The following is a 23412-nucleotide window of genomic DNA, read 5'->3' as shown; positions in this document are numbered from 1 at the left end:
ATATGTAGTGATTAATATAAACATCATGGATTATATAATGGAGGAGGGTAGAGGATATGTGATTAATATAAACATCATGGATTATATAATGGAGGAGGGTAGAGGATATGTGGTGATTAATATAAACATCATGGATTATATAATGGAGGAGAGTAGAGGATATGTAGTGATTAATATAAACATCATGGATTATATAATGGAGGAGGGTAGAGGATATGTGGTGATTAATATAAACATCATGGATTATATAATGGAGGAGGGTAGAGGATATGTGGTGATTAATATAAACATCATGGATTATATAATGGAGGAGGGTAGAGGATATGTGGTGATTAATATAAACATCATGGATTATATAATGGAGGAGGGTAGAGGATATGTGATTAATATAAACATCATGGATTATATAATGGAGGAGGGTAGAGGATATGTGGTGATTAATATAAACATCATGGATTATATAATGGAGGAGGGTAGAGTTTATGTGGTGATTAATATAAACATCATGGATTATATAATGGAGGAGGGTAGAGGATATGTAGTGATTAATATAAACATCATGGATTATATAATGGAGGAGGGTAGAGGATATGTGATTAATATAAACATCATGGATTATATAATGTAGGAGGGTAGAGGATATGTAGTGATTAATATAAACATCATGGATTATATAATGGAGGAGGGTCGAGGATATGTGGTGATTAATATAAACATCATGGATTATATAATGGAGGAGGGTAGAGGATATGTGATTAATATAAACATCATGGATTATATAATGGAGGAGGGTAGAGGATATGTGGTGATTAATATAAACATCATGGATTATATAATGGAGGAGAGTAGAGGATATGTAGTGATTAATATAAACATCATGGATTATATAATGGAGGAGGGTAGAGGATATGTGTGATTAATATAAACATCATGGATTATATAATGGAGGAGGGTAGAGGATATGTAGTGATTAATATAAACATCATGGATTATATAATGGAGGAGGGTAGAGGATATGTAGTGATTAATATAAACATCATGGATTATATAATGGAGGAGGGTAGAGGATATGTAGTGATTAATATAAACATCATGGATTATATATTGGAGCTGTGATGAGGGTAGAGGATGGTGGAGGGTCAAAAGCAGAACAAATATATTTGAGATAGTTTATCATACAGCCCATTTGCTTAAATAGTTGGGACACATTTAAAGTGACTTGTAGGTAAGTGTGTTTAGAGTATAGATCAATAATTATAATAGTATTATTAGAACTGTGGAAGTCTGTTAACCCCCAGACATGTCAATCAACTATGAGAGTAGCTGGTGATAGGTTAACTGTAGAGGCCCCTCCCTCTGGTCCTCCCTGTCTGTCTCCTTATAGGTGGGTCCTGCAGCCTCTCCTCTCCTCACACTCCAACCCTGCTCATCTCTCAGCTGGACAGTAAGGGCCGTTCACACCACACACTGACAACATGCTGGGGACACTCTGCACTCTCATCACTGCTCTAACATGTAAGGAGTCTGACTTCCTGGAAGTTGACTTCCTCTGACTTCCTGTTTTATTAATAATGAGTCTGTATGTTTCTCTTTACTACATCGTCGTCTTCTTATTTCCCAGGTGTCAGTGGTGTGACTGTGGTGACACAGAAGCCTCCTGATGTGACAGTGAGGAAAGGAGAGACAGCCTCACTGGACTGTAACCTGGAGACTGTTGATAATAGAGATGGCCACTATGGACTGTAACCTGGGGACTGTTGATAATAGAGACAGACACTCTGGACTGTAACCTGGGGACTGTTGATAATAGAGACGGTCACTCTGGACTGTAACCTGGGAACTGTTGATAATAGAGACGACCACTCTGGACTGTAACCTGGGGACTGTTGATGATAGAGACAGACACTCTGGACTGTAACCTGGGGACTGTTGATAATAGAGACGGCCACTCTGGACTGTAACCTGGGGACTGTTGATAATAGAGACGGCCACTCTGGACTGTAACCTGGAGACTGTTGATAATAGAGACGACCACTATGGACTGTAACCTGGGGACTGTTGATGATAGAGACAGACACTCTGGACTGTAACCTGGGGACTGTTGATAATAGAGACGGACACTCTGGACTGTAACCTGGGAACTGTTGATAATAGAGACGGCCACTCTGGACTGTAACCTGGGGACTGTTGATAATAGAGACGACCACTCTGGACTGTAACCTGGGGTCTGTTGATAATAGAGACGGCCTCTCTGGACTGTAACCTGGGGACTGTTGATGATAGAGATGGTCACTCTGGACTGTAACCTGGGGACTGTTGATAATAGAGACGACCACTCTGGACTGTAACCTGGAGACTGTTGATGATAGAGATGGTCACTCTGGACTGTAACCTGGGGACTGTTGACAATAGAGACAGACCACTCTGGACTGTAACCTGGGGACTGTTGACAATAGAGACGGCCACTCTGGACTGTAACCTGGGAACTGTTGATAATAGAGACGACCACTCTGGACTGTAACCTGGGGACTGTTGATGATAGAGACAGACACTCTGGACTGTAACCTGGGGACTGTTGATAATAGAGACGGGCACTCTGGACTGTAACCTGGGGACTGTTGATAATAGAGAAGGCCACTAAGGACTGTAACCTGGGGACTGTTGATAATAGAGACGGCCACTATGGACTGTAACCTTGGGACTGTTGATAATAGAGACGGCCACTCTGGACTGTAACCTGGGGACTGTTGATAATAGAGACGGGCACTAAGGACTGTAACCTGGGGACTGTTGATAATAGAGACGGCCACTATGGACTGTAACCTTGGGACTGTTGATAATAGAGACGGCCACTCTGGACTGTAACCTGGGGACTGTTGATAATATTGCTGGTTGGTATAAACAGGTTCCAGGAGGAGTCCCTCAGTACTTGTTAAGGTGGTACCACACTGGTTGGAGCTCTGTAGAATATGGTTCTGGTTTCTCCTCTCCTAAATTCACATCTAATCATCAGTCTAAATCAGATTATTGTTTGATCATTAATACTGTGGAGGAGACAGACTCAGCAGTGTATTACTGTCAGACTCAAAATGACTCTCCTATCCCAGTGATATACACCATGACAAAAACCTCCTCACCAAATACACTCACTTCTGCTTCATGTGTGGCAGAGGGGTGAACTCTAAGAAACATCAGTTGGTCAGTGATTATTATAACAATATATACATGACACAATGGGAGATCTGGGAATGGAAGAACCATCCATTCCTACATGTCAAAAAGATTATAAGAAGACATTGTCTGAAAGGAAACTGATGTTGTCTCTCTTGTTGTCATCATCATCATCATCATCATCACCACCATCATCATCATCATCAGGTCAAAACTGCATCATATGGATAGTACTTTAACTGATGAATTCAAAAGGACCAGACACCAACAGCAGAATATGATGCTATTCTATATACTGTTACTTCATAGAGAGGAACTCTAGAAAAACCTGAGATGTTTGTAGAGAGACTGAAGCTCTGTCTGAATGGGATGTTTCAGTTCCTGTCCTCTCAGTAGAGAGAGTGAAGCTCTGTCAGAATGGATGTTTCAGTTCCTGTCCTCTCAGTAGAGAGAGTGAAGCTCTGTCTGAATGGGATGTTTCAGTTCCTGTCCTCTCAGTAGAGAGAGTGAAGCTCTGTCTGAATGGGATGTTTCAGTTCCTGTCCTCTCAGTAGAGAGAGTGAAGCTCTGTCTGAATGGGATGTTTCAGTTCCTGTCCTCTCAGTAGAGAGAGTGAAGCTCTGTCAGAATGGATGTTTCAGTTCCTGTCCTCTCAGTAGAGAGAGTGAAGCTCTGTCTGAATGGGATGTTTCAGTTCCTGTCCTCTCAGTAGAGAGAGTGAAGCTCTGTCAGAATGGATGTTTCAGTTCCTGTCCTCTCAGTAGAGAGAGTGAAGCTCTGTCAGAATGGATGTTTCAGTTCCTGTCCTCTCAGTAGAGAGAGTGAAGCTCTGTCTGAATGGGATGTTTCAGTTCCTGTCCTCTCAGTAGAGAGAGTGAAGCTCTGTCAGAATGGATGTTTCAGTTCCTGTCCTCTCAGTAGAGAGAGTGAAGCTCTGTCAGAATGGATGTTTCAGTACCTGTCCTCTCAGTAGAGAGAGTGAGGCTCTGTCTGAATGGATGTTTCAGTTCCTGTCCTCTCAGTAGAGAGAGTGAAGCTCTGTCTGAATGGGATGGTTCAGTTCCTGTCCTCTCAGTAGAGAGAGTGAAGCTCTGTCTGAATGGGATGGTTCAGTTCCTGTCCTCTCAGTAGAGAGAGTGAAGCTCTGTCTGAATGGGATGGTTCAGTTCCTGTCCTCTCAGTAGTGAGAGTGAAGCTCTGTCTGAATGGGATGTTTCAGTTCCTGTCCTCTCAGTAGAGAGAGTGAAGCTCTGTCTGAATGGGATGTTTCAGTTCCTGTCCTCTCAGTAGAGAGAGTGAAGCTCTGTCTGAATGGGATGTTTCAGTTCCTATCCTCTCAGTAGTGAGAGTGAAGCTCTGTCTGAATGGGATGTTTCAGTTCCTGTCCTCTCAGTAGAGAGAGTGAAGCTCTGTCTGAATGGGATGTTTCAGTTCCTATCCTCTCAGTAGTGAGAGTGAAGCTCTGTCTGAATGGGATGTTTCAGTTCCTGTCCTCTCAGTAGAGAGTGTGAAGCTCTGTCTGAATGGATGTTTCAGTTCCTGTCCTCTCAGTAGTGAGAGTGAAGCTCTGTCTGAATGGATGTTTCAGTTACTGTCCTCTCAGTAGTGAGAGTGAAGCTCTGTCTGAATGGGATGTTTCAGTTCCTGTCCTCTTATTAGAGAGAGTGAAGCTCTGTCTGAATGGATGTTTCAGTTCCTGTCCTCTCAGTAGAGAGAGTGAAGCTCTGTCTGAATGGGATGTTTCAGTTCCTGTCCTCTCAGTAGAGAGAGTGAAGCTCTGTCTGAATGGGATGTTTCAGTTCCTGTCCTCTCAGTAGAGAGAGTGAAGCTCTGTCTGAATGGGATGTTTCAGTTCCTGTCCTCTCAGTAGAGAGTGAGGAGGTTTTTGTACGGTCGTGTATACAAACTGAATCACTGTGGTATTCGGACAAGGAACCAAGCTCATTGTTACTGGTGAGTTCTCTTCTAATGTTTTCATCTACAGAATATGTTTTGTTTCTAATATAACGTTGTTAAGATATTATTATTTTTATATGTTTTAATTCATAAAATATCGTTTATATTTACTGATTTAATATTTTGTACCTGGTTAAATCGTGTCTCGTATGTTGTTTGTAAATTTTTTATAAACAGTTTGATGACTGTGTGAATGTCTCTGGTTGGTCTGGGATGTTCGTGTTTTATCATGCTTTTCTTGTGTTTCTGTTGTCTATATAACTCAATGTAAAGGAGATACTTAATCTCAAGTGTTTTATCCTGCTCAATTTCTTAGACAAATGCATACTTTTTTAAATCAAATCAAATCAAATCAAGTTTATTTTATATAGCCCTTCGTACATCAGCTAATATCTCGAAGTGCTGTACAGAAACCCAGCCTAAAACCCCAAACAGCAAGCAATGCAGGTGTAGAAGCACGGTGGCTAGGAAAAACTCCCTAGAAAGGCCAAAACCTAGGAACAAACCTAGAGAGGAACCAGGCTATGAGGGGTGGCCAGTCCTCTTCTGGCTGTGCCGGGTGGAGATTATAACAGAACATGGCCAAGATGTTCAAATTGTTCATAAATGACAAGCATGGTCAAATAATAATAATGAATAATTTTCAGTTGGCTTTTCATAGCCGATCATTAAGAGTTGAAAATAGCAGGTCTGGGACAGGTGGCGGTTCCATAACCGCAGGCAGAACAGTTGAAACTGGAATAGCAGCAGGGCCAGGTGGACTGGGGACAGCAAGGAGTCATCATGCCCGGTTGTCCTGACGTATGGTCCTAGGGCTCAGGTCCTCCGAGAGAGAGAAAGAAAGAGAGAAGGAGAGAATTAGAGAGAGCCAAGATTTTCAAAATGTTCATAAATGACAAGCATGGTCAAATAATAATCAGGAATAAATGTCAGTTGGCTTTTGATAGCCGATCATTCAAAGTTGAAAACAGCAGGTCTGGGACAGGTAGGGGTTCCATAACCGCAGGCAGAACAGTTGAAACTGGAATAGCAGCAAGGCCAGGCGGACTGGGGACAGCAAGGAGTCATCATGCCCGGTTTGCCGTGACGTATGGTCCTAGGGCTCAGGTTCTCCGAGAGAGAGAAAGAAAGAGAGAACGAGAGAATTAGAGAGAGCATACTTAAATTCACACAGGACACTGGATAAGATAGGAGAAGTACTCCAGGTATAACCAACTGACCCAAGCCCCCCCGACACAAACTACTGCAGCATAAATACTGGAGGCTGAGACAGGAGGGGTCAGGAGACACTGTGGCCCCATCAGAAGAAACCCCCGGACAGGGCCAAACAGGAAGGATATAACCCCACCCACTTTGCCAAAGCACAGCCCCCACACCACCAGAGGGATATCTTCAACCACCAACTTACAATCCTGAGACAAGGCCGAGTATAGCCCACAAAGATCTCCACCACAGCACAAACCAAGGGGGGGCGCCAACCCAGACAGGAAGATCACGTCAGTAACTCAACCCACTCAAGTGACGCACCCCTCCCAGGGACGGCATGAAAGAGCACCAGTAAGCCAGTGACTCAGCCCCTGTAATAGGGTTAGAGGCAGAGAATCCCAGTGGAGAGAGGGGAACCGGCCAGGCAGAGACAGCAAGGGCGGTTCGTTTATCCCACTTGATTGTGAATTATTTGTATTTTATTTTAACAATGTGCACATTTCATTCATCTTTTATCATTTTAGTCTTCCAGAGCTGTGATGTAATATTATAAATAATGTTTCTAGACGTCTCAGTCTCTCTGCTCCATGGAAAATAACATTTTAACACCGTATGATTCCTTCTATCAGTATCATTGTAAACATCACGAAGAGCAGTTCTCTATATAATTGCTCTTAATGCAGGGTGTATTGGTAATGATACCCACATGTACTGAAATATAAACTGTTATCCATTGTGTTTTCTTCTCATCCCATCCGTTGACTACTTTCTACAGATGGAGATCTGGCTACACCTGCTGTGACCCTGTTCCCTCCATCCACTGAAGACCTCAAGTCCAGCAGAGCAACACTGGTGTGTCTGACTAGTAACCTGTCTCAGAAGTCCAAGGGGTTGGCAGATGTCAGCTGGATGTCTAACAGTGAATCAGTGACAGAAGATGTTTCTACCAGCCCTGCTGAGCAGCAACCAGAGAAAACCTTCAAGATCAGCAGCTATCTGACCATTCAGACTGCAGACTGGGACAAGGACCTGGTGTTCACATGTAAAGTGTCGTTGGGGTCAACATTCTCTGAGAAAGAGATCAGAAAGACTAGTTGTAGTCTGTAAATCAATAGTTTCAGACAATCAATACAACTGGTAGTTTGTTATAGCTTCACAGCGAGTGCAGCTGTTATTTCGTTAGAACTGTTAAGTGATGTGTTGATCCTTGCTTTGCTGTTAAATATAGAAGTTAAAATCCTAACAACATGGGTGATATTGGGCTGAAGTCTGAATGCAGCAGTGAATATTATGACAATAACCAATGTGATGTCAAATAGTTGTTGAGGGTTGTTTCTCATGACAAGTTACTATTGATGCATTCACTGTACCAGCATCATGTTCTCTAAAACATGACATCTGAAACACTGTCATGATGACTAGGTCTCTCTACTGTTGTGAAATGAGTTGAATTACTAATTAATAATAGAGGAATAGTTAGAGCTTTGCTGTATTGTGGATATTAAATAAAGAACATTCTAAAGAACAAGTGTTTGTATTTGAGCATGTTGATGAACATCAGTGTTAGCAGCACTAAATGATTGTGAATCTGGATAATGACTGTTTAAATTGAACCAAGACAGAAGAGCCCAGAATCCTTACCTGCTTTATTATCATAAGAAGGATTCTGACCAACCAGAGATGACCTAACAGTTGACTGTGCTCTAGTATTAACATTATATGTTGGACTCAGTATCATTTCAGCATTAATACAACTGTATAGGTCTGGTCTTCACTTAGTCTCCCATTGACATCCATCCAAGACTAAGTGAACAACAGGAACAGCTGTCTGTAGACCACTGGTTTCAGTCCCAACCAAAGGCCAGCTGATAGTTTCATGTCTAGTATCTCTAGTTATCAGAGTCATTCACCAGGAATGTGTTCTAGATCTGATACTGAGTTACAGGCAGTGATGTGTTGCTCCCTTTCTCCCCCAGAACACACCTGCTTCCCCTCCTCCCCTTATTTATAGCTTCATGTAAATTAAGAGGTTATTTTATCTCCTCTCAGAACTGTGTGTCTGGGGGGAGAGGACAGAAACTGAGACTATGTCCCTAATTGCACTCTATTCCCTTTACAGTGCACTACTTTTGACAAAGGCTCATTGGGTTCTGGTCAACAGTAGTCCACTATAAAAGGATTAGGGAGACATTTGGGAAACATCCTGAGTACCTCATCATTATGTTGTCTCTGTGTAAAAGTAGTTTAGGAAATTAAACTCCAGTTATGGTTTGATGGAGGTAGAATATGAGTCAGTGAAGAAGACAGGGCCTCATGTAGAGCAATGAGAGTAGCTGGTGATTGGTTAACTGTAGAGGTCCCTCCCTCTGTTCCTCCCTGTCTGTCTCCTTATAGGTGGGTCCTGCAGCCTCTCCTCTCCTCACACTCCAACCCTGCTCATCTCTCAGCTGGACAGTAAGGGCCGTTCACACCACACACTGACAACATGCTGGGGACACTCTGTACTCTCATCACTGCTCTAACATGTAAGGAGTCTGACTTCCTGGAGGTTTTGCTTCTTGTTTTATTAATAATGAATCTGTATGTTTCTCTTTACTACATGTCATCTTATTTCCCAGGTGTCAGTGGTGTGACTGTGGTGACACAGAAGCCTCCTGTTGTGACAGTGAGGAAAGGAGAGACGACCACTATGGACTGTAACCTGGGGACTGTTACTACTAGTGCTGCTCGTTGGTATAAACAGGTTCCAGGAGGAGTTCCTCAGTATGTTTTATATTTCTACCATGGTAATAGTGCTCCTACCTATGGTTCTGGTTTCTCCTCTCCTAAATTCACATCTGATCATCAGTCTAAATCAGATTATCGTTTGATTATTAATACTGTGGAGGAGACAGACTCAGCAGTGTATTACTGTCAGACATATGACAGCTCTGTTAAAGAGTTCGTATCACAGTGATATACACCATGACAAAAACCTCCCAACCAAACACACTCACTTCTGCTTTCAGATGTTCTGAATATAGACACTAACTGAATGTCAAGTCATCCTGAACCAGTGTGTCTGCAGTAGGAGAACATTCCATGCTTGTGTTTTACACAAAACCCTTCACACATTTACTAGAATGTTGTCATTAACAATTACACCTAGTTGTCACAAAGCATGAATGATAAAGTGATATTCCAGAAGGTTCAGTCCTAACAGAAGACTCCATGTATCAGATAACCTCCATGATAGTCAGTCCCCTGGTTTACAGTAGAGACATATTACATCAACAGTCATTTAGTGATGTACGTTTAGTTCAGAACCCCACTATCAGGTCCAGATAATATTATCATTATGTTGTTATTATACATATTATGACATGCTGATTTTAAGGAAACTTACTAACATAACTCACATGAAACTAAATACTGCTCTTTTCAGTGTAACCAAAATGATCACACATGGTTTTTGTTAGTCCAATATAAAATATATATATTTTTGATAATTTAATAGTTACAGTCATTTAAATTAATCAGAAGTCCATCTTCTCTGAAGCTGATAGGGTGAGATATAGAGGCCCCTCCCTCTGGTCCTCCCTGGTTTGGTGATAGGTTAACTACAGAGGCCCCTCCCGCTGGTCCTCCCTGTCTGTCTCCTTATAGGTGGGTCCTGCAGCCTCTCCTCTCCTCACACTCCAACCCTGCTCATCTCTCAGCTGGACAGTAAGGGCCGTTCACACCACACACTGACAACATGCTGGGGACACTCTGCACTCTCATCACTGCTCTAACATGTAAGGAATTTACTGTTTGTTCATTCTGAATCTAAAAACAATGCCAATGAAGTTTTACATTTATGTATGATTAATTGTCTTAATAAATGGTGTGTTTAATTCCCACAGATGTCAGTTGCCAGAAAGCAGTGATACAGACACCTTCAGTACTGACTGTCAGTACAAAGGGAACCGCTACTTTTTACTGTGACATCACCAAAGATGAAAACAAATATGTAATCTGGTATAAACAGGTTCCAGGAGGAGCTCCTCAGTATGTGTTAAGGTTTCACCATACTCATGACTCTCCTAATCAATATGGATCTGGTTTCTCCTCTGATCGTTTCACATCTAAAGCCACGTCTGATAAGGATTATCAGTTTATAATCAGTAATGTGGAGGAGACAGACTCAGCAGTGTATTACTGTAAGACATGGGACGACTCTGTTAAAGTGTACGTATCACAGTGATATACACCATGACAAAAACCTCCCCACCAAACACACTCACTTCTGCTTTCAGATGTTCTGAATATAGACACTAACTGAATGTCAAGTCATCCTGAACCAGTGTGTCTGCAGTAGGAGAACATTCCATGCTTGTGTTTTACACAAAACCCTTCACACATTTACTAGAATGTTGTCATTAACAATTACACCTAGTTGTCACAAAGCATGAATGATAAAGTGATATTCCAGAAGGTTCAGTCCTAACAGAAGACTCCATGTATCAGATAACCTCCATGATAGTCAGTCCCCTGGTTTACAGTAGAGACATATTACATCAACAGTCATTTAGTGATGTACTGTTAGTTCAGAACCCCACTATCAGGTCCAGATAATATTATCATTATGTTGTTATTATACATATTATGACATGCTGATTTTAAGGAAACTTACTAACATAACTCACATGAAACTAAATACTGCTCTTTTCAGTGTAACCAAAATGATCACACATGGTTTTTGTTAGTCCAATATAAAATATATATATTTTTGATAATTTAATAGTTACAGTCATTTAAATTAATCAGAAGTCCATCTTCTCTGAAGCTGATAGGGTGAGATATAGAGGCCCCTCCCTCTGGTCCTCCCTGGTTTGGTGATAGGTTAACTACAGAGGCCCCTCCCGCTGGTCCTCCCTGTCTGTCTCCTTATAGGTGGGTCCTGCAGCCTCTCCTCTCCTCACACTCCAACCCTGCTCATCTCTCAGCTGGACAGTAAGGGCCGTTCACACCACACACTGACAACATGCTGGGGACACTCTGCACTCTCATCACTGCTCTAACATGTAAGGAATTTACTGTTTGTTCATTCTGAATCTAAAAACAATGCCAATGAAGTTTTACATTTATGTATGATTAATTGTCTTAATAAATGGTGTGTTTAATTCCCACAGATGTCAGTTGCCAGAAAGCAGTGATACAGACACCTTCAGTACTGACTGTCAGTACAAAGGGAACCGCTACTTTTTACTGTGACATCAACAAAGATGAAAACAAATATGTAATCTGGTATAAACAGGTTCCAGGTGGAGCTCCTCAGTATGTGTTAAGGTTTTACCGTACTCATGACTCTCCTAATCAATATGGATCTGGTTTCTCCTCTGATCGTTTCACATCTAAAGCCACGTCTGATAAGGATTATCAGTTTATAATCAGTAATGTGGAGGAGACAGACTCAGCAGTGTATTACTGTAAGACATGGGACGACTCTGTTAAAGTGTACGTATCACAGTGATATACACCATGACAAAAACCTCCTCACCAAACACACTCACTTCTGCTTTCAGATGTTCTGAATATAGACACTAACTGAATGTCAAGTCATCCTGAACCAGTGTGTCTGCAGTAGGAGAACATTCCATGCTTGTGTTTTACACAAAACCCTTCACACATTTACTAGAATGTTGTCATTAACAATTACACCTAGTTGTCACAAAGCATGAATGATAAAGTGATATTCCAGAAGGTTCAGTCCTAACAGAAGACTCCATGTATCAGATAACCTCCATGATAGTCAGTCCCCTGGTTTACAGTAGAGACATATTACATCAACAGTCATTTAGTGATGTACGTTTAGTTCAGAACCCCACTATCAGGTCCAGATAATATTATCATTATGTTGTTATTATACATATTATGACATGCTGATTTTAAGGAAACTTACTAACATAACTCACATGAAACTAAATACTGCTCTTTTCAGTGTAACCAAAATGATCACACATGGTTTTTGTTAGTCCAATATAAAATATATATATTTTTGATAATTTAATAGTTACAGTCATTTAAATTAATCAGAAGTCCATCTTCTCTGAAGCTGATAGGGTGAGATATAGAGGCCCCTCCCTCTGGTCCTCCCTGGTTTGGTGATAGGTTAACTACAGAGGCCCCTCCCTCTGGTCCTCCCTGTCTGTCTCCTTATAGGTGGGTCCTGCAGCCTCTCCTCTCCTCACACTCCAACCCTGCTCATCTCTCAGCTGGACAGTAAGGGCCGTTCACACCACACTCTGACAACATGCTGGGGACACTCTGCACTCTCATCACTGCTCTAACATGTATGTTTTCATTAACGTTTTTATTTTTAACTTTGAGTCATACTTTGTATATTTACATATATATGTCTCATGGTGATTGTGATGTGTCAACAGGTGTTCATGGTGTCATTGTGTTGACCCAGAAGCCGTCTGTCCAGACCAAAACCACAGGAGAGGAGGTCACTATGGACTGTAACATTGGCAGATTTGATGGAAACTATGTCCGTTGGTATAAACAGGTTCCTGGTGGGGTTCCTCAATATGTTCTGAGCTTTATTGACGATGACAGTCCTAAATATTATGGGCCAGGTTTCTCCTCTAGTCGGTTCAACTCTGAATCCACCTCAGACTTAGATTATCAGTTCATCATTAAACAGGTAGAGGCAGGAGACTCAGCAGTGTATTACTGTCAGACGTATGATGATTCTGCTGAAGCGGTCGTATCACAGTGATTTACACAATGACAAAAACCTCTGACTGCAACACTTCTGCTTTTTGACTGAAAGAGGCACAAGACTTTAATCAGAGGTGTCAGTTCAAGTGAATCCATGATTATTCAAATACATTGTCTGAACATCATCATCATCACCATCATCAAGTCAACACTGCATCAGATGGATATTGCTCAAAAGGACCAGACACCAACAGCAGAATATGATGCTATTCTATATACTGTTACTTCATAGAGAGGAACTCTAGAAAAGCCTGAGATGTTTGAAGAGAGACTGAAGCTCTGTCTGAATGGGATGTTTCAGTTCCTGTCCTCTCAGTAGAGAGAGTGAAGCTCTGTCTGAATGGGATGTTTCAGTTCCTGTCCTCTCAGTAGAGAGAGTGAAGCTCTGTCTAAATGGGATGTTTCAGTTCCTGTCCTCTCAGTAGAGAGAGTGAAGCTCTGTCTGAATGGGATGTTTCAGTTCCTGTCCTCTCAGTAGAGAGAGTGAAGCTCTGTCAGAATGGGATGTTTCAGTTCCTGTCCTCTCAGTAGAGAGAGTGAAGCTCTGTCTAAATGGGATGTTTCATTTCCTGTCCTCTCAGTAGAGAAAGTGAAGCTCTGTCTAAATGGGATGTTTCAGTTCCTGTCCTCTCAGTAGAGAGAGTGAAGCTCTGTCTGAATGGGATGTTTCAGTTCCTGTCCTCTCAGTAGAGAGAGTGAAGCTCTGTCTGAATGGGATGTTTCAGTTCCTGTCCTCTCAGTAGAGAGAGTGAAGCTCTGTCTGAATGGGATGTTTCAGTTCCTGTCCTCTCAGTAGAGAGAGTGAAGCTCTGTCTGAATGGGATGTTTCAGTTCCTGTCCTCTCAGTAGAGAGAGTGAAGCTCTGTCTGAATGGGATGTTTCAGTTCCTGTCCTCTCAGTAGAGAGAGTGAAGCTCTGTCTGAATGGGATGTTTCAGTTCCTGTCCTCTCAGTAGAGAGAGTGAAGCTCTGTCTAAATGGGATGTTTCAGTTCCTGTCCTCTCAGTAGAGAGAGTGAAGCTCTGTCTGAATGGGATGTTTCAGTTCCTGTCCTCTCAGTAGAGAGAGTGAAGCTCTGTCAGAATGGGATGTTTCAGTTCCTGTCCTCTCAGTAGAGAGAGTGAAGCTCTGTCTAAATGGGATGTTTCATTTCCTGTCCTCTCAGTAGAGAAAGTGAAGCTCTGTCTAAATGGGATGTTTCAGTTCCTGTCCTCTCAGTAGAGAGAGTGAAGCTCTGTCTGAATGGGATGTTTCAGTTCCTGTCCTCTCAGTAGAGAGAGTGAAGCTCTGTCTGAATGGGATGTTTCAGTTCCTGTCCTCTCAGTAGAGAGAGTGAAGCTCTGTCTGAATGGGATGTTTCAGTTCCTGTCCTCTCAGTAGAGAGAGTGAAGCTCTGTCTGAATGGGATGTTTCAGTTCCTGTCCTCTCAGTAGAGAGAGTGAAGCTCTGTCTGAATGGGATGTTTCAGTTCCTGTCCTCTCAGTAGAGAGAGTGAAGCTCTGTCTGAATGGGATGTTTCAGTTCCTGTCCTCTCAGTAGAGAGAGACTGAAGCTCTGTCTGAATGGGATGTTTCAGTTCCTGTCCTCTCAGTAGAGAGAGTGAAGCTCTGTCTGAATGGGATGTTTCAGTTCCTGTCCTCTCAGTAGAGAGAGTGAAGCTCTGTCTGAATGGGATGTTTCAGTTCCTGTCCTCTCAGTAGAGAGAGACTGAAGCTCTGTCTGAATGGGATGTTTCAGTTCCTGTCCTCTCAGTAGAGAGAGTGAAGCTCTGTCTGAATGGGATGTTTCAGTTCCTGTCCTCTCAGTAGAGAGAGAGAAGCTCTGTCTGAATGGGATGTTTCAGTTCCTGTCCTCTCAGTAGAGAGAGTGAAGCTCTGTCTGAATGGGATGTTTCAGTTCCTGTCCTCTCAGTAGAGAGAGTGAAGCTCTGTCTGAATGGGATGTTTCAGTTCCTGTCCTCTCAGTAGAGAGAGTGAAGCTCTGTCTGAATGGGATGTTTCAGTTCCTGTCCTCTCAGTAGAGAGAGTGAAGCTCTGTCTGAATGGGATGTTTCAGTTCCTGTCCTCTCAGTAGAGAGAGGAAGCTCTGTCTGAATGGGATGTTTCAGTTCCTGTCCTCTCAGTAGAGAGAGTGAAGCTCTGTCAGAATGGGATGTTTCAGTTCCTGTCCTCTCAGTAGAGAGAGTGAAGCTCTGTCTGAATGGGATGTTTCAGTTCCTGTCCTCTCAGTAGTGAGAGTGAAGCTCTGTCTGAATGGGATGTTTCAGTTCCTGTCCTCTCAGTAGTGAGAGTGAAGCTCTGTCTGAATGGGATGTTTCAGTTCCTGTCCTCTCAGTAGTGAGAGTGAAGCTCTGTCTGAATGGGATGTTTCAGTTCCTGTCCTCTCAGTAGAGAGAGTGAAGCTCTGTCTAAATGGGATGTTTCAGTTCCTGTCCTCTCAGTAGAGAAAGTGAAGCTCTGTCTAAATGGGATGTTTCAGTTCCTGTCCTCTCAGTAGAGAGAGTGAAGCTCTGTCTAAATGGGATGTTTCAGTTCCTGTCCTCTCAGTAGAGAGAGTGAAGCTCTGTCTGAATGGGATGTTTCAGTTCCTGTCCTCTCAGTAGAGAGAGTGAAGCTCTGTCTGAATGGGATGTTTCAGTTCCTGTCCTCTCAGTAGAGAGAGAAGCTCTGTCTGAATGGGATGTTTCAGTTCCTGTCCTCTCAGTAGAGAGAGTGAAGCTCTGTCAGAATGGGATGTTTCAGTTCCTGTCCTCTCAGTAGAGAGAGTGAAGCTCTGTCTGAATGGGATGTTTCAGTTCCTGTCCTCTCAGTAGTGAGAGTGAAGCTCTGTCTGAATGGGATGTTTCAGTTCCTGTCCTCTCAGTAGTGAGAGTGAAGCTCTGTCTGAATGGGATGTTTCAGTTCCTGTCCTCTCAGTAGTGAGAGTGAAGCTCTGTCTGAATGGGATGTTTCAGTTCCTGTCCTCTCAGTAGAGAGAGTGAAGCTCTGTCTAAATGGGATGTTTCAGTTCCTGTCCTCTCAGTAGAGAAAGTGAAGCTCTGTCTAAATGGGATGTTTCAGTTCCTGTCCTCTCAGTAGAGAGAGTGAAGCTCTGTCTAAATGGGATGTTTCAGTTCCTGTCCTCTCAGTAGAGAGAGTGAAGCTCTGTCTGAATGGGATGTTTCAGTTCCTGTCCTCTCAGTAGAGAGAGTGAAGCTCTGTCTAAATGGGATGTTTCAGTTCCTGTCCTCTCAGTAGAGAGAGTGAAGCTCTGTCTGAATGGGATGTTTCAGTTCCTGTCCTCTCAGTAGAGAGAGTGAAGCTCTGTCTAAATGGGATGTTTCAGTTCCTGTCCTCTCAGTAGAGAGAGTGAAGCTCCATCAGAATGGATGTTTCAGTTCCTGTCCTCTCAGTAGAGAGAGTGAAGCTCTGTCTGAATGGGATGTTTCAGTTCCTGTCCTCTCAGTAGAGAGAGTGAAGCTCTGTCAGAATGGGATGTTTCAGTTCCTGTCCTCTCAGTAGAGAGAGTGAAGCTCTGTCTAAATGGGATGTTTCATTTCCTGTCCTCTCAGTAGAGAAAGTGAAGCTCTGTCTAAATGGGATGTTTCAGTTCCTGTCCTCTCAGTAGAGAGAGTGAAGCTCTGTCTGAATGGGATGTTTCAGTTCCTGTCCTCTCAGTAGAGAGAGTGAAGCTCTGTCTGAATGGGATGTTTCAGTTCCTGTCCTCTCAGTAGAGAGAGTGAAGCTCTGTCTGAATGGGATGTTTCAGTTCCTGTCCTCTCAGTGGAGAGAGTGAAGCTCTGTCTGAATGGGATGTTTCAGTTCCTGTCCTCTCAGTAGAGAGAGTGAAGCTCTGTCTGAATGGGATGTTTCAGTTCCTGTCCTCTCAGTAGAGAGAGTGAAGCTCTGTCTGAATGGGATGTTTCAGTTCCTGTCCTCTCAGTAGAGAGAGACTGAAGCTCTGTCTGAATGGGATGTTTCAGTTCCTGTCCTCTCAGTAGAGAGAGTGAAGCTCTGTCTGAATGGGATGTTTCAGTTCCTGTCCTCTCAGTAGAGAGAGTGAAGCTCTGTCTGAATGGGATGTTTCAGTTCCTGTCCTCTCAGTAGAGAGAGACTGAAGCTCTGTCTGAATGGGATGTTTCAGTTCCTGTCCTCTCAGTAGAGAGAGTGAAGCTCTGTCTGAATGGGATGTTTCAGTTCCTGTCCTCTCAGTAGAGAGAGAGAAGCTCTGTCTGAATGGGATGTTTCAGTTCCTGTCCTCTCAGTAGAGAGAGTGAAGCTCTGTCTGAATGGGATGTTTCAGTTCCTGTCCTCTCAGTAGAGAGAGTGAAGCTCTGTCTGAATGGGATGTTTCAGTTCCTGTCCTCTCAGTAGAGAGAGTGAAGCTCTGTCTGAATGGGATGTTTCAGTTCCTGTCCTCTCAGTAGAGAGAGTGAAGCTCTGTCTGAATGGGATGTTTCAGTTCCTGTCCTCTCAGTAGAGAGAGAGAAGCTCTGTCTGAATGGGATGTTTCAGTTCCTGTCCTCTCAGTAGAGAGAGTGAAGCTCTGTCAGAATGGGATGTTTCAGTTCCTGTCCTCTCAGTAGAGAGAGTGAAGCTCTGTCTGAATGGGATGTTTCAGTTCCTGTCCTCTCAGTAGAGAGAGACTGAAGCTCTGTCTGAATGGGATGTTTCAGTTCCTGTCCTCTCAGTAGAGAGAGTGAAGCTCTGTCTGAATGGGATGTTTCAGTTCCTGTCCTCTCAGTAGAGAGAGTGAAGCTCTGTCTGAATGGGATGTTTCAGTTCCTGTCCTCTCAGTAGAGAGAGACTGAAGCTCTGTCTGAATGGGATGTTTCAGTTCCTGTCCTCTCAGTAGAGAGAGTGAAGCTCTGTCTGAATGGGATGTTTCAGTTCCTGTCCTCTCAGTAGAGAGAGTGAAGCTCTGTCAGAATGGGATGTTTCAGTTCCTGTCCTCTCAGTAGAGAGAGTGAAGCTCTGTCTAAATGGGATGTTTCATTTCCTGTCCTCTCAGTAGAGAAAGTGAAGCTCTGTCTAAATGGGATGTTTCAGTTCCTGTCCTCTCAGTAGAGAGAGTGAAGCTCTGTCTGAATGGGATGTTTCAGTTCCTGTCCTCTCAGTAGAGAGAGTGAAGCTCTGTCTGAATGGGATGTTTCAGTTCCTGTCCTCTCAGTAGAGAGAGTGAAGCTCTGTCTGAATGGGATGTTTCAGTTCCTGTCCTCTCAGTGGAGAGAGTGAAGCTCTGTCTGAATGGGATGTTTCAGTTCCTGTCCTCTCAGTAGAGAGAGTGAAGCTCTGTCTGAATGGGATGTTTCAGTTCCTGTCCTCTCAGTAGAGAGAGTGAAGCTCTGTCTGAATGGGATGTTTCAGTTCCTGTCCTCTCAGTAGAGAGAGACTGAAGCTCTGTCTGAATGGGATGTTTCAGTTCCTGTCCTCTCAGTAGAGAGAGTGAAGCTCTGTCTGAATGGGATGTTTCAGTTCCTGTCCTCTCAGTAGAGAGAGTGAAGCTCTGTCTGAATGGGATGTTTCAGTTCCTGTCCTCTCAGTAGAGAGAGACTGAAGCTCTGTCTGAATGGGATGTTTCAGTTCCTGTCCTCTCAGTAGAGAGAGTGAAGCTCTGTCTGAATGGGATGTTTCAGTTCCTGTCCTCTCAGTAGAGAGAGAGAAGCTCTGTCTGAATGGGATGTTTCAGTTCCTGTCCTCTCAGTAGAGAGAGTGAAGCTCTGTCTGAATGGGATGTTTCAGTTCCTGTCCTCTCAGTAGAGAGAGTGAAGCTCTGTCTGAATGGGATGTTTCAGTTCCTGTCCTCTCAGTAGAGAGAGTGAAGCTCTGTCTGAATGGGATGTTTCAGTTCCTGTCCTCTCAGTAGAGAGAGTGAAGCTCTGTCTGAATGGGATGTTTCAGTTCCTGTCCTCTCAGTGAGAGAGAGAAGCTCTGTCTGAATGGGATGTTTCAGTTCCTGTCCTCTCAGTAGAGAGAGTGAAGCTCTGTCAGAATGGGATGTTTCAGTTCCTGTCCTCTCAGTAGAGAGAGTGAAGCTCTGTCTGAATGGGATGTTTCAGTTCCTGTCCTCTCAGTAGAGAGAGACTGAAGCTCTGTCTGAATGGGATGTTTCAGTTCCTGTCCTCTCAGTAGAGAGAGTGAAGCTCTGTCTGAATGGGATGTTTCAGTTCCTGTCCTCTCAGTAGAGAGAGTGAAGCTCTGTCTGAATGGGATGTTTCAGTTCCTGTCCTCTCAGTAGAGAGAGACTGAAGCTCTGTCTGAATGGGATGTTTCAGTTCCTGTCCTCTCAGTAGAGAGAGTGAAGCTCTGTCTGAATGGGATGTTTCAGTTCCTGTCCTCTCAGTAGAGAGAGAGAAGCTCTGTCTGAATGGGATGTTTCAGTACCTGTCCTCTCAGTAGAGAGAGTGAAGCTCTGTCTGAATGGGATGTTTCAGTTCCTGTCCTCTCAGTAGAGAGAGTGAAGCTCTGTCTGAATGGGATGTTTCAGTTCCTGTCCTCTCAGTAGAGAGAGTGAAGCTCTGTCTGAATGGGATGTTTCAGTTCCTGTCCTCTCAGTAGAGAGAGTGAAGCTCTGTCTGAATGGGATGTTTCAGTTCCTGTCCTCTCAGTAGAGAGAGGAAGCTCTGTCTGAATGGGATGTTTCAGTTCCTGTCCTCTCAGTAGAGAGAGTGAAGCTCTGTCAGAATGGGATGTTTCAGTTCCTGTCCTCTCAGTAGAGAGAGTGAAGCTCTGTCTGAATGGGATGTTTCAGTTCCTGTCCTCTCAGTAGTGAGAGTGAAGCTCTGTCTGAATGGGATGTTTCAGTTCCTGTCCTCTCAGTAGTGAGAGTGAAGCTCTGTCTGAATGGGATGTTTCAGTTCCTGTCCTCTCAGTAGTGAGAGTGAAGCTCTGTCTGAATGGGATGTTTCAGTTCCTGTCCTCTCAGTAGAGAGAGTGAAGCTCTGTCTGAATGGGATGTTTCAGTTACTGTCCTCTCAGTAGAGAGAGTGAAGCTCTGTCTAAATGGATGTTTCAGTTCCTGTCCTCTCAGTAGAGAGAGTGAAGCTCTGTCTGAATGGGATGTTTCAGTTCCTGTCCTCTCAGTAGAGAAAGTGTAGCTCTGTCTGAATGGGATGTTTCAGTTCCTGTCCTCTCAGTAGAGAGAGTGAAGCTCTGTCTGAATGGGATGTTTCATTTCCTGTCCTCTCAGTAGAGAAAGTGAAGCTCTGTCTGAATGGGATGTTTCAGTTCCTGTCCTCTCAGTAGAGAGAGTGAAGCTCTGTCTAAATGGGATGTTTCATTTCCTGTCCTCTCAGTAGAGAAAGTGAAGCTCTGTCTGAATGGGATGTTTCAGTTCCTGTCCTCTCAGTAGAGAGAGTGAAGCTCTGTCTAAATGGGATGTTTCATTTCCTGTCCTCTCAGTAGAGAAAGTGAAGCTCTGTCTGAATGGGATGTTTCAGTTCCTGTCCTCTCAGTAGAGAGAGTGAAGCTCTGTCTAAATGGGATGTTTCATTTCCTGTCCTCTCAGTAGAGAAAGTGAAGCTCTGTCTGAATGGGATGTTTCAGTTCCTGTCCTCTCAGTAGAGAGAGTGAAGCTCTGTCTAAATGGGATGTTTCAGTTCCTGTCCTCTCAGTAGAGAAAGTGAAGCTCTGTCTAAATGGGATGTTTCAGTTCCTGTCCTCTCAGTAGAGAGAGTGAAGCTCTGTCTAAATGGGATGTTTCAGTTCCTGTCCTCTCAGTAGAGAGAGTGAAGCTCTGTCTGAATGGGATGTTTCAGTTCCTGTCCTCTCAGTAGAGAGAGTGAAGCTCTGTCTAAATGGGATGTTTCAGTTCCTGTCCTCTCAGTAGAGAGAGTGAAGCTCTGTCTGAATGGGATGTTTCAGTTCCTGTCCTCTCAGTAGAGAGAGTGAAGCTCTGTCTAAATGGGATGTTTCAGTTCCTGTCCTCTCAGTAGAGAGAGTGAAGCTCTGTCTAAATGGGATGTTTCAGTTCCTGTCCTCTCAGTAGAGAGAGTGAGGCTCTGTCTGAATGGGATGTTTCAGTTCCTGTCCTCTCAGTAGTGAGAGTGAAGCTCTGTCTGAATCGGATGTTTCAGTTCCTGTCCTGTCAGTAGAGAGAGTGAAGCTCTGTCTGAATGGGATGTTTCAGTTCCCGTCCTCTCAGTAGTGACAGTGAAGCTCTGTCTGAATGGGATGTTTCAGTTCCTGTCCTCTCAGTAGTGACAGTGAAGCTCTGTCTAAATGGAATGTTTCAGTTCCTGTCCTCTCAGTAAAGAGAGTGAAGCTCTGTCTGAATGGGATGTTTCAGTTCCTGTCCTCTCAGTAGAGAGAGTGAAGCTCTGTCTGAATGGGATGTTTCAGTTCCTGTCCTCTCAGTAGAGAGAGTGAAGCTCTGTCTGAATGGGATGTTTCAGTTCCTGTCCTCTCAGTAGAGAGAGAGAAGCTCTGTCTGAATGGGATGTTTCAGTTCCTGTCCTCTCAGTAGAGAGAGTGAAGCTCTGTCAGAATGGGATGTTTCAGTTCCTGTCCTCTCAGTAGAGAGAGTGAAGCTCTGTCTGAATGGGATGTTTCAGTTCCTGTCCTCTCAGTAGTGAGAGTGAAGCTCTGTCTGAATGGGATGTTTCAGTTCCTGTCCTCTCAGTAGTGAGAGTGAAGCTCTGTCTGAATGGGATGTTTCAGTTCCTGTCCTCTCAGTAGTGAGAGTGAAGCTCTGTCTGAATGGGATGTTTCAGTTCCTGTCCTCTCAGTAGAGAGAGTGAAGCTCTGTCTGAATGGGATGTTTCAGTTACTGTCCTCTCAGTAGAGAGAGTGAAGCTCTGTCTAAATGGATGTTTCAGTTCCTGTCCTCTCAGTAGAGAGAGTGAAGCTCTGTCTGAATGGGATGTTTCAGTTCCTGTCCTCTCAGTAGAGAAAGTGTAGCTCTGTCTGAATGGGATGTTTCAGTTCCTGTCCTCTCAGTAGAGAGAGTGAAGCTCTGTCTGAATGGGATGTTTCATTTCCTGTCCTCTCAGTAGAGAAAGTGAAGCTCTGTCTGAATGGGATGTTTCAGTTCCTGTCCTCTCAGTAGAGAGAGTGAAGCTCTGTCTAAATGGGATGTTTCATTTCCTGTCCTCTCAGTAGAGAAAGTGAAGCTCTGTCTGAATGGGATGTTTCAGTTCCTGTCCTCTCAGTAGAGAGAGTGAAGCTCTGTCTAAATGGGATGTTTCATTTCCTGTCCTCTCAGTAGAGAAAGTGAAGCTCTGTCTGAATGGGATGTTTCAGTTCCTGTCCTCTCAGTAGAGAGAGTGAAGCTCTGTCTAAATGGGATGTTTCATTTCCTGTCCTCTCAGTAGAGAAAGTGAAGCTCTGTCTGAATGGGATGTTTCAGTTCCTGTCCTCTCAGTAGAGAGAGTGAAGCTCTGTCTAAATGGGATGTTTCAGTTCCTGTCCTCTCAGTAGAGAAAGTGAAGCTCTGTCTAAATGGGATGTTTCAGTTCCTGTCCTCTCAGTAGAGAGAGTGAAGCTCTGTCTAAATGGGATGTTTCAGTTCCTGTCCTCTCAGTAGAGAGAGTGAAGCTCTGTCTGAATGGGATGTTTCAGTTCCTGTCCTCTCAGTAGAGAGAGTGAAGCTCTGTCTAAATGGGATGTTTCAGTTCCTGTCCTCTCAGTAGAGAGAGTGAAGCTCTGTCTGAATGGGATGTTTCAGTTCCTGTCCTCTCAGTAGAGAGAGTGAAGCTCTGTCTAAATGGGATGTTTCAGTTCCTGTCCTCTCAGTAGAGAGAGTGAAGCTCTGTCTAAATGGGATGTTTCAGTTCCTGTCCTCTCAGTAGAGAGAGTGAGGCTCTGTCTGAATGGGATGTTTCAGTTCCTGTCCTCTCAGTAGTGAGAGTGAAGCTCTGTCTGAATCGGATGTTTCAGTTCCTGTCCTGTCAGTAGAGAGAGTGAAGCTCTGTCTGAATGGGATGTTTCAGTTCCCGTCCTCTCAGTAGTGACAGTGAAGCTCTGTCTGAATGGGATGTTTCAGTTCCTGTCCTCTCAGTAGTGACAGTGAAGCTCTGTCTAAATGGAATGTTTCAGTTCCTGTCCTCTCAGTAAAGAGAGTGAAGCTCTGTCTGAATGGGATGTTTCAGTTCCTGTCCTCTCAGTAGTGAGAGTGAAGCTCTGTCTGAATGGGATGTTTCAGTTCCTGTCCTCTCAGTAGAGAGAGTGAAACTCTGTCTGAATGGGCAGTTTCAGTTCCTGTCCTCTCAGTAGAGAGAGTGAAGCTCTGTCTGAATGGGATGTTTCAGTTCCTGTCCTCTCAGTAGAGAGAGTGAAGCTCTGTCTGAATGGGATGTTTCAGTTCCTGTCCTCTCAGTAGTGACAGTGAAGCTCTGTCTAAATGGGATGTTTCAGTT

At 43.7% G+C, this 23412-nt stretch overlaps 1 protein-coding gene and 1 gene segment (V, D, J or C); both read left to right on the top strand.

Annotated features, from left to right (window-relative positions):
• The first annotated feature begins 1391 nt into the window (after positions 1–1391).
• LOC139571242 (Ig lambda chain C region-like) lies at positions 1392–7858 on the top strand. The segment is given in 2 exon segments: positions 1392–1515; positions 7109–7858. Coding segments are annotated over 2 exon segments (372 nt in total).
• A 908-nt stretch (positions 7859–8766) lies between these two features.
• The window catches only part of LOC139574802 (immunoglobulin lambda-1 light chain-like), a 47578-nt gene continuing 32932 nt past the window's right edge, over positions 8767–23412 (top strand). Inside the window, exons 1-2 of one of the 5 annotated variants that reach the window (XM_071399825.1) lie at positions 8767–8858; positions 8952–9281. In XM_071399825.1, coding sequence (XP_071255926.1) covers positions 8819–8858; positions 8952–9281 — 370 coding nt within the window. In that variant the 5' untranslated portion in view covers positions 8767–8818. Of the gene's footprint in view, positions 8859–8951; positions 9282–11278; positions 11379–11486; positions 11820–23412 lie in introns of those variants that run through there. The other 4 variants (XM_071400084.1, XM_071399737.1, XM_071400002.1 and 1 more) reach the window with 4 other exon arrangements.

This window comes from Salvelinus alpinus, chromosome 1, assembly GCF_045679555.1.
Source record: "Salvelinus alpinus chromosome 1, SLU_Salpinus.1, whole genome shotgun sequence".
NCBI lineage: Eukaryota > Metazoa > Chordata > Actinopteri > Salmoniformes > Salmonidae > Salvelinus > Salvelinus alpinus.
This window is presented reverse-complemented; position numbering and strand designations above follow the sequence as displayed.